Source organism: Amyelois transitella, chromosome 29 (genome assembly GCF_032362555.1).
Source record: "Amyelois transitella isolate CPQ chromosome 29, ilAmyTran1.1, whole genome shotgun sequence".
NCBI classification, from domain to species: domain Eukaryota; kingdom Metazoa; phylum Arthropoda; class Insecta; order Lepidoptera; family Pyralidae; genus Amyelois; species Amyelois transitella.
The window spans coordinates 1,526,512-1,538,119 of NC_083532.1; the positions used below are offsets into that span (position 1 = coordinate 1,526,512).

An 11,608-nucleotide genomic window follows, 5' to 3' on the forward strand; every position below is an offset into this window, starting at 1 on the left:
GTGCAACTAAGCTAGGGTTTTTAAATTTTTATTTATCCGCCATTTTGTAAAGGTTAAGTGGTAAAGAACGTTTTTAACATTAAATTCACCTGCTGCTGTAATGATAGTTGTAGGTACATACATACATACCATCACGCCTGTTTCCCATTGGGGTAGGCAGCGACTATGGAATACCACTTGCTACGATCCTCACAGACCTCTCCCGCTTCCTCTACACTCATTACTCTTTTCATGCATATTCGACGATTACGGGTACTCCTAACATCTCCCTTTTTCAAGACATTCGAAATTTGTTCCTTGAAAGTTCGACGAGGCTGGCCCTGTCCCACTTTTACAGTTAGCTCTGCCTTATAAATTCCTTAATAGTTGATAGTCGTAAGTCATGAAAAAATAAATGAACAATAATTCCTGGATGCTCAACAGAAACGGAAACGAAAATGATTAAAGTCCTGGTAAAGATACCAGGACTTTAATCATTCCAAAATTAGCATTTCTTGATAATCATCAGGTCTCACACTACGAGTACCTACTGATTAGAATTCTCAATTTCATTTCATGTTTCTGGGTGCCAAGTACTTCCTGACACTTCAAAATAGAACCACTCTATATCTTTCATCTTGGATGGCGTAAAACGCGACTAAGGGTTAGGATTATAAATTGGGATTCTTCTTGGGCTAGCTGGGCTGTGAACCTATTACAATTTTAATCTCAATTCTATCATAAAGTCATGCTGAATGTGGCCTTTCAGTCTTTTCAGGACTGTTGGCTCTATCTACCTCGCAAGGAATATAGACGTGTCTGATATGTATGTAAACATGTATTTTTTCATGTGGTTGAATGATGACTAAGAAATAATAAAAATACGTTTGATTCTTTAGGATAAGTTTAATTTGTTCGTTTTCATATTTTATGAGCGGAAATTTACAGGTAAAGTCCTGCACGGCCACCCAGTCCTCCGAGTCCTCCGATTCCACCGATAGCTCCAATACCATTGATACCACCGATACCCAGACCTAGACCACCGGCAGCTGGCAGGAGGGAGGCAGATCCAGTCTCGCTGATGATGCCAATGTTGCCGTTACCGCAGCCGCAAGAGGCAGCTCCTGAACCACCAGACGCTAGGGCTCCTTCGAAGGCCACAGCGCTCAAGAACGGCAGCTGACCGCTGATCAGCAGAGCGCCTTCGATCGCGTTGTCTGACACCACGTTGAGGCCGGCTGGGACGACGGGGCCCATGCTGGAGATCGGCAAGACTCCTCCGGCAGACAGGAGGCTGAGGTCGAGGAAAGCTGGGCTCGCCACACCGATGTTGCCAAGACCCAGTCCGAGACCGGTGTTCAAGCCCAATCCGGTGTTCAAGCCCAATCCACTGGCCAAGCCAAGTCCGCTGCCGACACCAAGACCAATGCCGTTGTTTATGCCGACCGCGCTGCCCAGGCCGAGACCGCCAGCATAGCCGAGACTGTTGGATGATCCACTGTTGACCACAACATTGTTATCTACCACTGAGTTTCCACTGATGTATTGGGCAAAAGCCGCCTGGATCAGGAGGGCTACGGCCAAGAATGCAAAGGTAGCTTTGGATGCCATGTTGACTGGTTCACAAATAATGCTTCCTCAACAAAATTTACGAACTATTTATACCGATATCTTTATCAGTTTTGTCATAAAGACCTACATTGCGTGCGCTTGCACTTGATAGCAAAATGCATCGTTATGTAGACACGTTTCGTAAATTGCTATTATTTGATAATGATAAAAAGAAACTTTGCAATAGATATAACACTTATGAAAATATTTTTTGATTAAACGCTGTATAAAAGGGTAATGTTTATTGAATTGACATTAGTTTTGGAACAAATTTCACAGTAAACATGTCCACTTTTGCTTTCTTGTTGCTCTGCATCCAGGCATGCCTCATCCAGGTAAAATCTTTATAATTACTCTAAAGTCCTTTTCTTGTCAAGTCTTATGTCTCTCAAGGATTTTATCAAAATCAAAACCAAATTCATCCAACTAAATCTCCATCGCCTTCCGCTCCATGATTTCTATAACTCAAAAAATATTTTACTTTCAGCAAGCCTACAGCCAAATTTATGGCCTCAACAGCTATGGACCATCCTACGGCGCTGTGGGTTACGGCGGATCTGAAGTGACTGCCGTCGAGGTAGACACATTTGGTGCCGGCGGATACGGATACAACGGCGGCTTGGCTGGAATTGGCGGCTTGGGAGTTGGCAACTTGGGTCTGGCTGGCATCAACAACTTAGGACTGGCTGGTGGCTTAGGAGTAGCTGGCGTTAACAACCTAGGACTTGGTCTTGGCTTGAACTCTGGTCTTGGTTTGGGAGTTGGCAATGTCGGAATTGGCGGACTTGGCGTTGGCTCGGTCGGTCTTGCCGGCGTCGGCGCTGGCTACGGCGGTGTGGGTAACGGCGCTCTCGCCGTCGCTGGAGAACTGCCAGTCTCTGGCACCACCGTCGTCACTGGCGCCGTGCCAGTGCTTGGCGCTGTGACCTTCGGTGGCAGCGTGCCAGCTGCTGGCGCCGTCTCCATCTCTGGCAACTGCGGTTGCGGTGGTGTTCCCTATGGAAGTTTCTAAACGTGTAAAACAATTAGGCATCACGAAATTCTTTAATAAATAACAGTATAATTGCCATTTAAAACTTAATATTATTAATGATCCTTTCCCGATTTCACCCTCATCCTAATTTCGTTATAACTTTTCTTGTTTTCTTTGGTACTTTGCAAGGGAACCGAATATTTTATTGGATCATTTTACACATATTTTGTCACGATGTTTTTCCTCACAGTAATAGTATTACTCCATTACACTCCATTTGCACTCAAACCAGTGTACATAAGTCAGAAAAGAGTCATTTGTACATGGATGAGGTAGGATTTGAACCTGTGTACATTTTCTTATTTTTCTTGAATTTTGCGATAGTCAAAGCCAACAGTCTTGAAAAGACTGATAAGCTATTTAAGCTATTTAGCTTTAAGATAGAATTGAGATTCAAGTAGTGACAGGTTGCTAGCCCATCGCCTACGAGAAGAATTCTTCACCGTCACCTTTTACGACATCCATGGGAAAGAGAAAGAGTGATTCTATTATTTTTCTATTGGTGCTGGGAACCACACGGCACTTGATAGTTTTGTTCAAAATAATTTTAGTCATCATATGAGATTAGTATGATTAGTTAACGAAAGTTATTATGAAAACAATTTGAGTAGATCATGATGATTGCACTACGAGAAAGTGCGACATACCTACGTCACATGCTATCAGCCAATCACAGCAAAGCACGCTATGTCGTCAGCCAATAGCAGTGAAGTCTCTAAATTGTACAAGCAAAGTTACTATGGATTGGAATTTAGTTAAAAACGACAGAAAATTCCCAGTTGTCACCTCAGGATGCTTAAGGAAATTACTGGGAATAATCGACAAAGCCTAGCCTGCCAGAAGATCTGCCCTTTAATGACGGTCGGACCAAAATCATCACTTCTACTGTAATTTTTTTATACATACATACATATGGTCACGTCTATATCTCTTGCGGAGTAGACAGAGCCAAAAGTTTTGAAAAGTCTGAATGGCCACGTTCAGCTATTTGGCTTAATGATAGAATTGAGATTCAAATAGTGACAGGTTGCTAATCCATCGCCTAAAAAAGAATCCCAAGTTTGTAAGCCTATTCCTTAGACGCCTTTTACGACATCCATGGGAAAGAGATGGAGTGGTCCTGTTTTTTTATAATATTGCAAAATTAAGTAGCTATTTAATTTTTATTTATCCTATATAATTAATCCATATTTCTGATAATTTGATGCAAAGAGTAGCTTTTTACCACAATCAGCTACACGCATGTAGATTTTATTAAAAACTAGCTGTTGCCCGTGACTTAAGTACTTCGCGTAAATTTCGAATTTTTCCGCGTATACTTATTTGCAGGCAAACTCATGCCTTGAGTTCATTCAAATGACGTTACCTTTTTTTTAGTGTACCGATTTTGATGAAACTAACTTTAAATGTTTTTCTGAGTTAAAAGAGGCAATTGGTGAAAGTTTTAAGTAAATCGGTTCAGTACCTTCGGAGATAAGTGTGATCATACATACAGACCGACAGACAAAAAAATAAAAAAAATATTTGCATTCTATTATTCATTCTAAATGTCATCCTCTATCCATTTCAGTCAAAAATACTAAACGTACAGAAAAAATATTTTTACTATTTTAATTCATGTATAGATTTCTTCCTTTAGGTGATCTTTCTTTTCCCACGTTATTACGCAACCTTTACAGGGGGCCCTAACCAGTTGCCTGAATGTGCAATTTTCTTCACGATATTTTCCCTCACCGTAAGAGCGTCGGTTGGTATTAAAACTAATGCTCACAACTTTCAAAAATAGTCATTGATACATAGCCGAGGTGGGACTTGAATCTGTGCACCTTACTGGTTACACCTATGACGCTTCTGACCGAAATGTGTTTTTTTTTTAAAGTTAATGTTTTTTGTGGGCAAAAATATATATGATAAGTTTTCTAAATTTAAGTGTCGGAATATTAGCGGTGATGGGTACCTGCTATTTGATACAGATAGACCGATATGACTGTGTTGTCTTTAACTAATTAATCTTCACTATAACATTGAAGCGGTATTCCAGTCATCATCTGCCTCTTGACCTAAGACCCGATTGGTCTAACGTATGATCCGGTTCTAACAATGTACCTAAAATGGTAAGTCAGTTTTTAGGGAGAACCTGACCCAGCATCATGGTTGTGTTATGCAGTTGCAGATTCCCTAGAGATGTTTCCCCCCAATAGTCAAGAGTACCCGAAACCGCCGAGCTTGCATGAAGAGAGTTATGAATGGGGATGAAGCGAAGGAAGTGTGCAGAGATCGTGGCAAGTGGAAAAATGTAGTCTCTACCTACCCCTCCGGGAAAGAGGCGTGATTTTATGTATGTATGTATGTTTCCTCCCCATAGTAAGAGCATCGGTTATCAATCAAACTAATATACATAGAAAGTGTCATCGTATGAACATACGTCACGAACATTGTACATCGGAAACGTGATTTGAGTTGGGAAATTAACGTAATGGCGCAAAAAAGAAATAACATAATAACTGCTCAATTTTTTTTAATAAAGTTTAATTTTTGTATTCATTCAAAGTTTCGAATTTGACTGAGACTTAGAAGGTTCCGTAGGGTACACCGCCGCATCCACAGTTGCCAGAGATGGAGACGGCGCCAGCAGCTGGCAGGCTACCGCTGAAGGTCACAGCGCCAAGCACTGGCACGGCGCCATTGACGATGGTGGTGCCAGAGACTGGCAGCTCTCCAGCGACGGCGAGAGCGCCGTTACCCACACCGCCGTAGCCAGCGCCGACGCCGGCAAGACCGACCGAGCCAACGCCAAGTCCGCCAATTCCAACATTGCCAATACCCAAACCGAGACCGGAGTTTAATCCGAGACCAAGTCCAGAGTTGATGCCCACTCCAGCCAATCCCAAGCCACCAGCTCCAGCCAGTCCTATGTTATTGATGCCAGCCAATCCTAAATTGTTAATGCCAGCCAATCCCAAGTTGCCAACTCCCAAGCCTCCAATTCCCAAGCCACCGTTGTAGCCAACCGCGCCGCCGCCGAATGTGTCGACCTCAATGGCAGTAACATCTACTTCGCCGTAACCCGCAGCGCCGTATGAAGGTCGGAGGCCATATATTTGGCTGTAGGCTTGCTGAAAATAAAATGTTTTTATTAATATCTTTGTGGTACATAGTAATTTATTTAAAAGTAGACTTTAATATTAGTAGATTTTTATACTAAATAAAAAATGATCTTTTTGCTCATGGCAATGGTTTAGGTTGCAATCTCACCCCTCTGGAGAAGAGAATAGGGTGCGCCTTTTGACTCTATTCCAGGATTGGCTTAAATAAGATGTTTTTTTTTCAAGAAGCAACCGGTCCGGTCTCAGCAACTTTTGCAAGGAAACTAACCCATATTGGGCATATAGTAAGAAGTCATCTAGTTAGCAGAGTTGCTGGTAAAATCAATGATGAATTTATCAGCTAGTATCATTTATTTCTATAAGCCCCAAAACATAATCCACAGGTTAAATTACATGCCGTTTGAGGGTTTCAGCCAGTACTTATATTAATTTAAAAAAAAATACCTGAATGAGGCAAGCCTGGATGCAAAGAAGTAAGAATGCAAAAGTGGACATGTTGTATCGGAGGAACTTTCCAAAATGATATTAAGTGTCCAAAACTCGTTTATTTTATACTGGTTAACAATCATGAAATATTTACAAAAGCGTTGTTGTTAAATTGTTATCGAATTAAACAATAGATTCACCAACTTACCTAGATGATAAAATATACGCGTGAAACGTGAATAATGATACCTTTTTGTTATCAATAGACCACGCAATGTAGGTCTCCATGACAAAATTGATTACGTGAAGTGGTATAAATAATGAATACACATCATGTTGTAAGCATTAAAGTGAGACAGTTCAGCAACATGGCATCCAAAGCTACCTTCGCATTCTTGGCCGTAGCCCTCCTGATCCAGGCGGCTTTTGCCCAATACATCAGTGGAAACTCAGTGGTAGATAACAATGTTGTGGTCAACAGCGGATCATCCAACAGTCTCGGCTATGCTGGCGGTCTCGGCCAGGGCAGCGCGGTCGGCATAAACAACGGCATTGGTCTTGGTGTCGGCAGCGGACTTGGCTTGGCCAGTGGATTGGGCTTGAACACCGGATTGGGCTTGAACACCGGTCTCGGACTGGGTCTTGGCAACATCGGTGTGGCGAGCCCAGCTTTCCTCGACCTCAGCCTCCTGTCTGCCGGAGGAGTCTTGCCGATCTCCAGCATGGGCCCCGTCGTCCCAGCCGGCCTCAACGTGGTGTCAGACAACGCGATCGAAGGCGCTCTGCTGATCAGCGGTCAGCTGCCGTTCTTGAGCGCTGTGGCCTTCGAAGGAGCCCTAGCGTCTGGTGGTTCAGGAGCTGCCTCTTGCGGCTGCGGTAACGGCAACATTGGCATCATCAGCGAGACTGGCTCTGCCTCCCTCCTGCCAGCTGCCGGTGGTCTTGGTCTTGGTATCGGTGGTATCAATGGTATTGGAGCTATCGGTGGAATCGGAGGACTCGGTGGACTGGGTGGCCGTGCAGGACTTTACCTGTAAATTTAAATTTCCGCTCATAAAATATGAAACAAAAATATGAAAACAAACGAATTAAACTTATTGTAAAGAATCAAACTTATTTTTATTATTTCTTAGTCATACTTCAACCATGTGAATAAAATAATAGAGAATTCTGATCAGTATCATTTTGATCTAGTAACAGAAAGAGATGCATGAATTTGGGATTAATTGATTTCTGTAATTTATGTCTGGAGTACGTCATTCTGAACGGAGTACGTCGTCTGTTGAGGAGCCCTGGCTCGCTTGAAAGACTGAATGGCCACGTTCAGCTATTTGGCTTTATGATAGAATTGAGATTCAAATAGTGACAGGTTGCTAGACTAAAAAAGAATCCCAAGTTTGTAAGCTTATCCCTTTGTCGCATTTTACGACATCCATGGGATAGAGATGGAGTGGTCCTATTCTTTTTTGTTTTGGTGCCGGGAACCACACGGCACTAGGACTGATTGATTTCTGTAATTTATGTCCGGAGTACGTCATTTCTGTTGAGGAGCACTGGCTCGCTTGAAAGACTGATAGGAGTGATAGGCCACGTTCAGCTGTTAGGCTTAATGATAAAGTTGAGATTCAAATAGTGACAGGTTACTAACCCATCGCCTAAAAGGAGAATCTCAAGTATATAAGATAAGCCTTCCCACTCGTACCTTTCAATTCGTACTCTCCTTGTTAATTTGCTTAGTCAACCTTTCATTTAACCTCTCCACATGGCCAAACCATCTTAGCATACTATTCTTCTTATTATATCTTCCTTTCTATCATCCATTCATTCATTCATATAGTCACGTCTATATCCCTTGCGGGGTAGACAGAGCCAAAAGTCATGAAGAGACTAGTAGGCCACGTTCAGCTGTTCGATTTTATGATAGAATTGAGACTCAAATAGTGACAGGTTGCTAGCCCATCGCCTAACACGAGAATCCCAGTCCTATTCTCTTTTGTATTGGTGCCGGGAACCACACGGCACCAATACAAAAAAGTTAATTCCTTTTTTAATTATAGACCTAACGTGCCGAGAGGACTCTCTGAAACTAACAGAAAACTGTTTTCGTGAGATAATCTATACCGCATATTTGAAGTAATGGCAACCGACTGTCACACTATTGGTAAGGGTGTGTGCGTGGGACTTAATATATACAGTAAGGCGGCACATTATAGGTGCTTCATTTTGCCGTATAGTAAAACTCCGTCCGCCTTTTTTTCCACGTCTATATTTTTCTTACGTCGCTAAGGTCTCGCTCTCCTAAAATGTCTGCGCCATGACATTCTGTCAAGATATGTCGGGTCGGGTAGAACATTTTTTATTATGAGACTGGTTTAACTTGTATATCACGTGAAGGGCGCTCCTGCCTCTCCTTTCCTGTCTCAAAGGTTCTTCCATGATATCTCTAAATTACAAAACAAACGGGAAAAGAACGGACCAATTTGAGTACAAAATTGCATACAAAAGCTAGTATTATATTTTAATGAATTCTTTTATTAATAAACATCCAAGGCCCAGTCTAGGCAATGCTTATTACTGAGGTCATATTCCAAAAGCATATCACTGAGCCAGGACTTGATATGGCATTCACATATTGCTACCGATGTTATTCTCATAATATCTTTCTTGTCTTCTCTATAGCAGTAAAGCAGATAGGACCACTCCATCTCGTTTCCGTGGATATCGTAAAAGGCGACTAAGGGATAGGCTTATAGACTTGGGATTCTTCTTTTAGGCGATAGGCTTGCATGCTTGCAAATCTGTCACTATTTGAATTTCAATTCTATCGTTAAGCCAAGTAGCTCAACGTGGCCTATCAGTCTTTTCAAGACTGTTGGCTCTGTCTACCCCGCAAGGGATATAGACGTGATTATGTATGTATTATCTACCATATTTGCAGTTAATTAATGACAAAGAAACAAGGCGGATTTTTAGAAAAATGAATTAAATCCAATTTTTGTAAAACAATGTTTGTTCTAATTTTATTTAATCGTTTTGTTCAGTTAGAAGCTTAGAAGGTTCCGTATGGAACACCACCGCATCCGCAGTTGCCGGAGATGGAGACGGCGCCAGCAGCTGGCACGTTGCCACTGAAACCAACAGCTCCAAGCACTGGCACGGCGCCAGTGACGATGGTGGTGCCAGAGACTGGCAGCTCTCCAGCGACGGCGAGAGCGCCGTTACCCACACCGCCGTAGCCAGCGCCGACGCCGGCAAGACCGACCGAGCCAACGCCAAGTCCGCCAATTCCGACATTGCCAATACCCAAACCGAGACCGGAGTTCAAGCCAAGACCAAGTCCAGAGTTGATGCCCACTCCAGCCAATCCCAAGCCGCCAGCTCCAGCCAGTCCTATGTTGTTGATACCAGCCAGGCCCAAGTTGTTGATGCCAGCCAATCCCAAGTTGCCAACTCCCAAGCCTCCAATTCCCAAGCCACCGTTGTAGCCAACCGCGCCGCCGCCGAATGTGTCGACCTCAATGGCAGTAACATCTACTTCGCCGTAACCCGCAGCGCCGTATGAAGGTCGGAGGCCATAAATTTGGCTGTAGGCTTGCTGAAAAAAAATTAAATTTATAAGTATCTTTGTGGTACATAGTAATTTCTTTTAAAAGTAGACTTTAAAATACTAAATAAAAAATGATCTTTTTGCTCATGGCAATGGTTTAGGTTGCAATCTCACCCCTCTGGAGAAGAGAATAGGGTGGTTTTGACTATAATCCAGTTTTTGATTCAAGAAGCAACCGGTCCGGTCTCAGCAACTTTTGCAAGGGAACTAACCCATATTGGGCATATAGTAAGAAGTCATCTAGTTAGTAGAGTTGCTGGTAAAATCAATGATGAATTCATCAGCTAGTGGGCTATTTCTATAAGCCCGAAAATATAATCTACAGGTTAAATTACATGCCGTTTGAGGTTTTCAGCCAGTACTTATATTAATTAAAAAAAAAAATACCTGAATGAGGCAAGCCTGGATGCAAAGAAGTAAGAATGCAAAAGTGGACATGTTGTATCGGAGGAACTTTCCAAAATGATATTAAATGTCCAAAACTCGTTTATTTTATACTGGCTAACAATCATGAAATATTTACAAAAGCGTTGTTGTTAAATTGTGTATGGTGTTATCGAATTAAACAATAGATTCACCAACTTACCTAGATGATAAAATATACGCGTGAAACGTGAATAATGATACCTTTTCTTTATCAATAGACCACGCAATGTAGGTCTCTATGACAAAATTGATTACGTGAAGTGGTATAAATAATGATACACATCATGTTGTAAGCATTCAAGTGAGACAGTTCAGCAACATGGCATTCAAAGCTACCTTCGCATTCTTGGCCGTAGCCCTTCTGATCCAGGCGGCTTTTGCCCAATACATCAGTGGAAACTCAGTGGTAGATAACAATGTTGTGGTCAACAGCGGAGCGTCCAACAGTCTCGGCTATGCTGGCGGTCTCGGCCTGGGCAGCGCGGTCGGCATAAACAACGGCATTGGTCTTGGTGTCGGCAGCGGACTTGGCTTGAACACCGGATTGGGCTTGAACACCGGATTGGGCTTGAACACCGGACTCGGCTTGAACACCGGTCTCGGATTGGGTCTTGGCAACATCGGTGTGGCGAGCCCAGCTTTCCTCGACCTCAGCCTCCTGTCTGCCGGAGGAGTCTTGCCGACCTCCAGCATGGGCCCCGTCGTCCCAGCCGGCCTCAACGTGGTGTCAGACAACGCGATCGAAGGCGCTCTGCTGATCAGCGGTCAGCTGCCGTTCTTGAGCGCTGTGGCCTTCGAAGGAGCCCTAGCGTCTGGTGGTTCAGGAGCTGCCTCTTGCGGCTGCGGTAACGGCAACATCGGCATCATCAGCGAGACTGGATCTGCCTCCCTCCTGCCAGCTGCCGGTGGTCTAGGTCTGGGTATCGGTGGTATCAATGGTATTGGAGCTATCGGTGGAATCGGAGGACTCGGTGGACTGGGTGGCCGTGCAGGACTTTACCTGTAAATTTCCGCTCATAAAATATGAAAACGATCGAATTAAACTTATTGTAAAGAATCAAACTTATTTTTATTATTTCTTAGTCATACTTCAACCATGTGAATAAAATAATAGAGGATTCTGATCAGTATCAATTTGACCTAGTAACAGTAAGAGATGCTTAAATTTAGGACTGATTATTACTTATATGTATGTACATATATACATATAATCACGTCTATATCCCTTGCGGAGTAGACAGAGCCAACAGTCTTGTAAGGACTGATAGGCCACGTTCAGCTATTTGGCTTTAAGATAGAATTGAGAGGTTGCTAGACCATCGCCTAAAAAAGAATCCCAAGTTTGTAAGCCTATCCCTTTGTCGCATTTTACGACATCCATGGGATAGAGATGGAGTGGTCCTATTCTTTTTTGTTTTG

The 11,608-nt window shown here is 43.0% G+C and overlaps 6 protein-coding genes across 6 annotated transcripts; 3 read left to right on the top strand and 3 right to left on the bottom strand.

Annotated features, from left to right (window-relative positions):
* Positions 1-921: 921 nt before the first annotated feature.
* On the bottom strand, positions 922-1,590 carry LOC106130870 (chorion class B protein PC10). The gene has a single exon (XM_060952586.1). The coding sequence runs from the start codon at positions 1,588-1,590 to the stop codon at positions 922-924; it is 669 nt and encodes a 222-aa protein (XP_060808569.1).
* A 284-nt stretch (positions 1,591-1,874) lies between these two features.
* LOC106130878 (chorion class CA protein ERA.1-like) lies at positions 1,875-2,602 on the top strand. The gene is made up of 3 exons (XM_060952587.1): positions 1,875-1,925; positions 2,078-2,147; positions 2,409-2,602. The coding sequence occupies exons 1-3, from the start codon at positions 1,875-1,877 to the stop codon at positions 2,600-2,602; spliced, it is 315 nt and encodes a 104-aa protein (XP_060808570.1).
* A 2,591-nt stretch (positions 2,603-5,193) lies between these two features.
* LOC132903729 (chorion class CA protein ERA.3-like) lies at positions 5,194-6,225 on the bottom strand. Its single transcript, XM_060952588.1, has 2 exons — positions 6,175-6,225; positions 5,194-5,739 (listed from the first exon to the last, which is right to left on the bottom strand). Exons 1-2 carry the CDS (start codon positions 6,223-6,225, stop codon positions 5,194-5,196), a joined length of 597 nt encoding a protein of 198 aa, XP_060808571.1.
* A 299-nt stretch (positions 6,226-6,524) lies between these two features.
* LOC106130888 (chorion class B protein PC10-like) lies at positions 6,525-7,193 on the top strand. The gene has a single exon (XM_013329829.2). It carries the CDS (start codon positions 6,525-6,527, stop codon positions 7,191-7,193), a length of 669 nt encoding a protein of 222 aa, XP_013185283.1.
* Positions 7,194-9,205: 2,012 nt separating this feature from the next.
* On the bottom strand, positions 9,206-10,201 carry LOC106130897 (chorion class CA protein ERA.3-like). Its single transcript, XM_060952589.1, has 2 exons — positions 10,151-10,201; positions 9,206-9,751 (listed from the first exon to the last, which is right to left on the bottom strand). Exons 1-2 carry the CDS (start codon positions 10,199-10,201, stop codon positions 9,206-9,208), a joined length of 597 nt encoding a protein of 198 aa, XP_060808572.1.
* A 307-nt stretch (positions 10,202-10,508) lies between these two features.
* Positions 10,509-11,195, top strand: LOC106130905 (chorion class B protein PC10-like). Its single transcript, XM_013329852.2, has one exon. It carries the CDS (start codon positions 10,509-10,511, stop codon positions 11,193-11,195), a length of 687 nt encoding a protein of 228 aa, XP_013185306.1.
* The last annotated feature ends 413 nt before the right edge of the window (positions 11,196-11,608 follow it).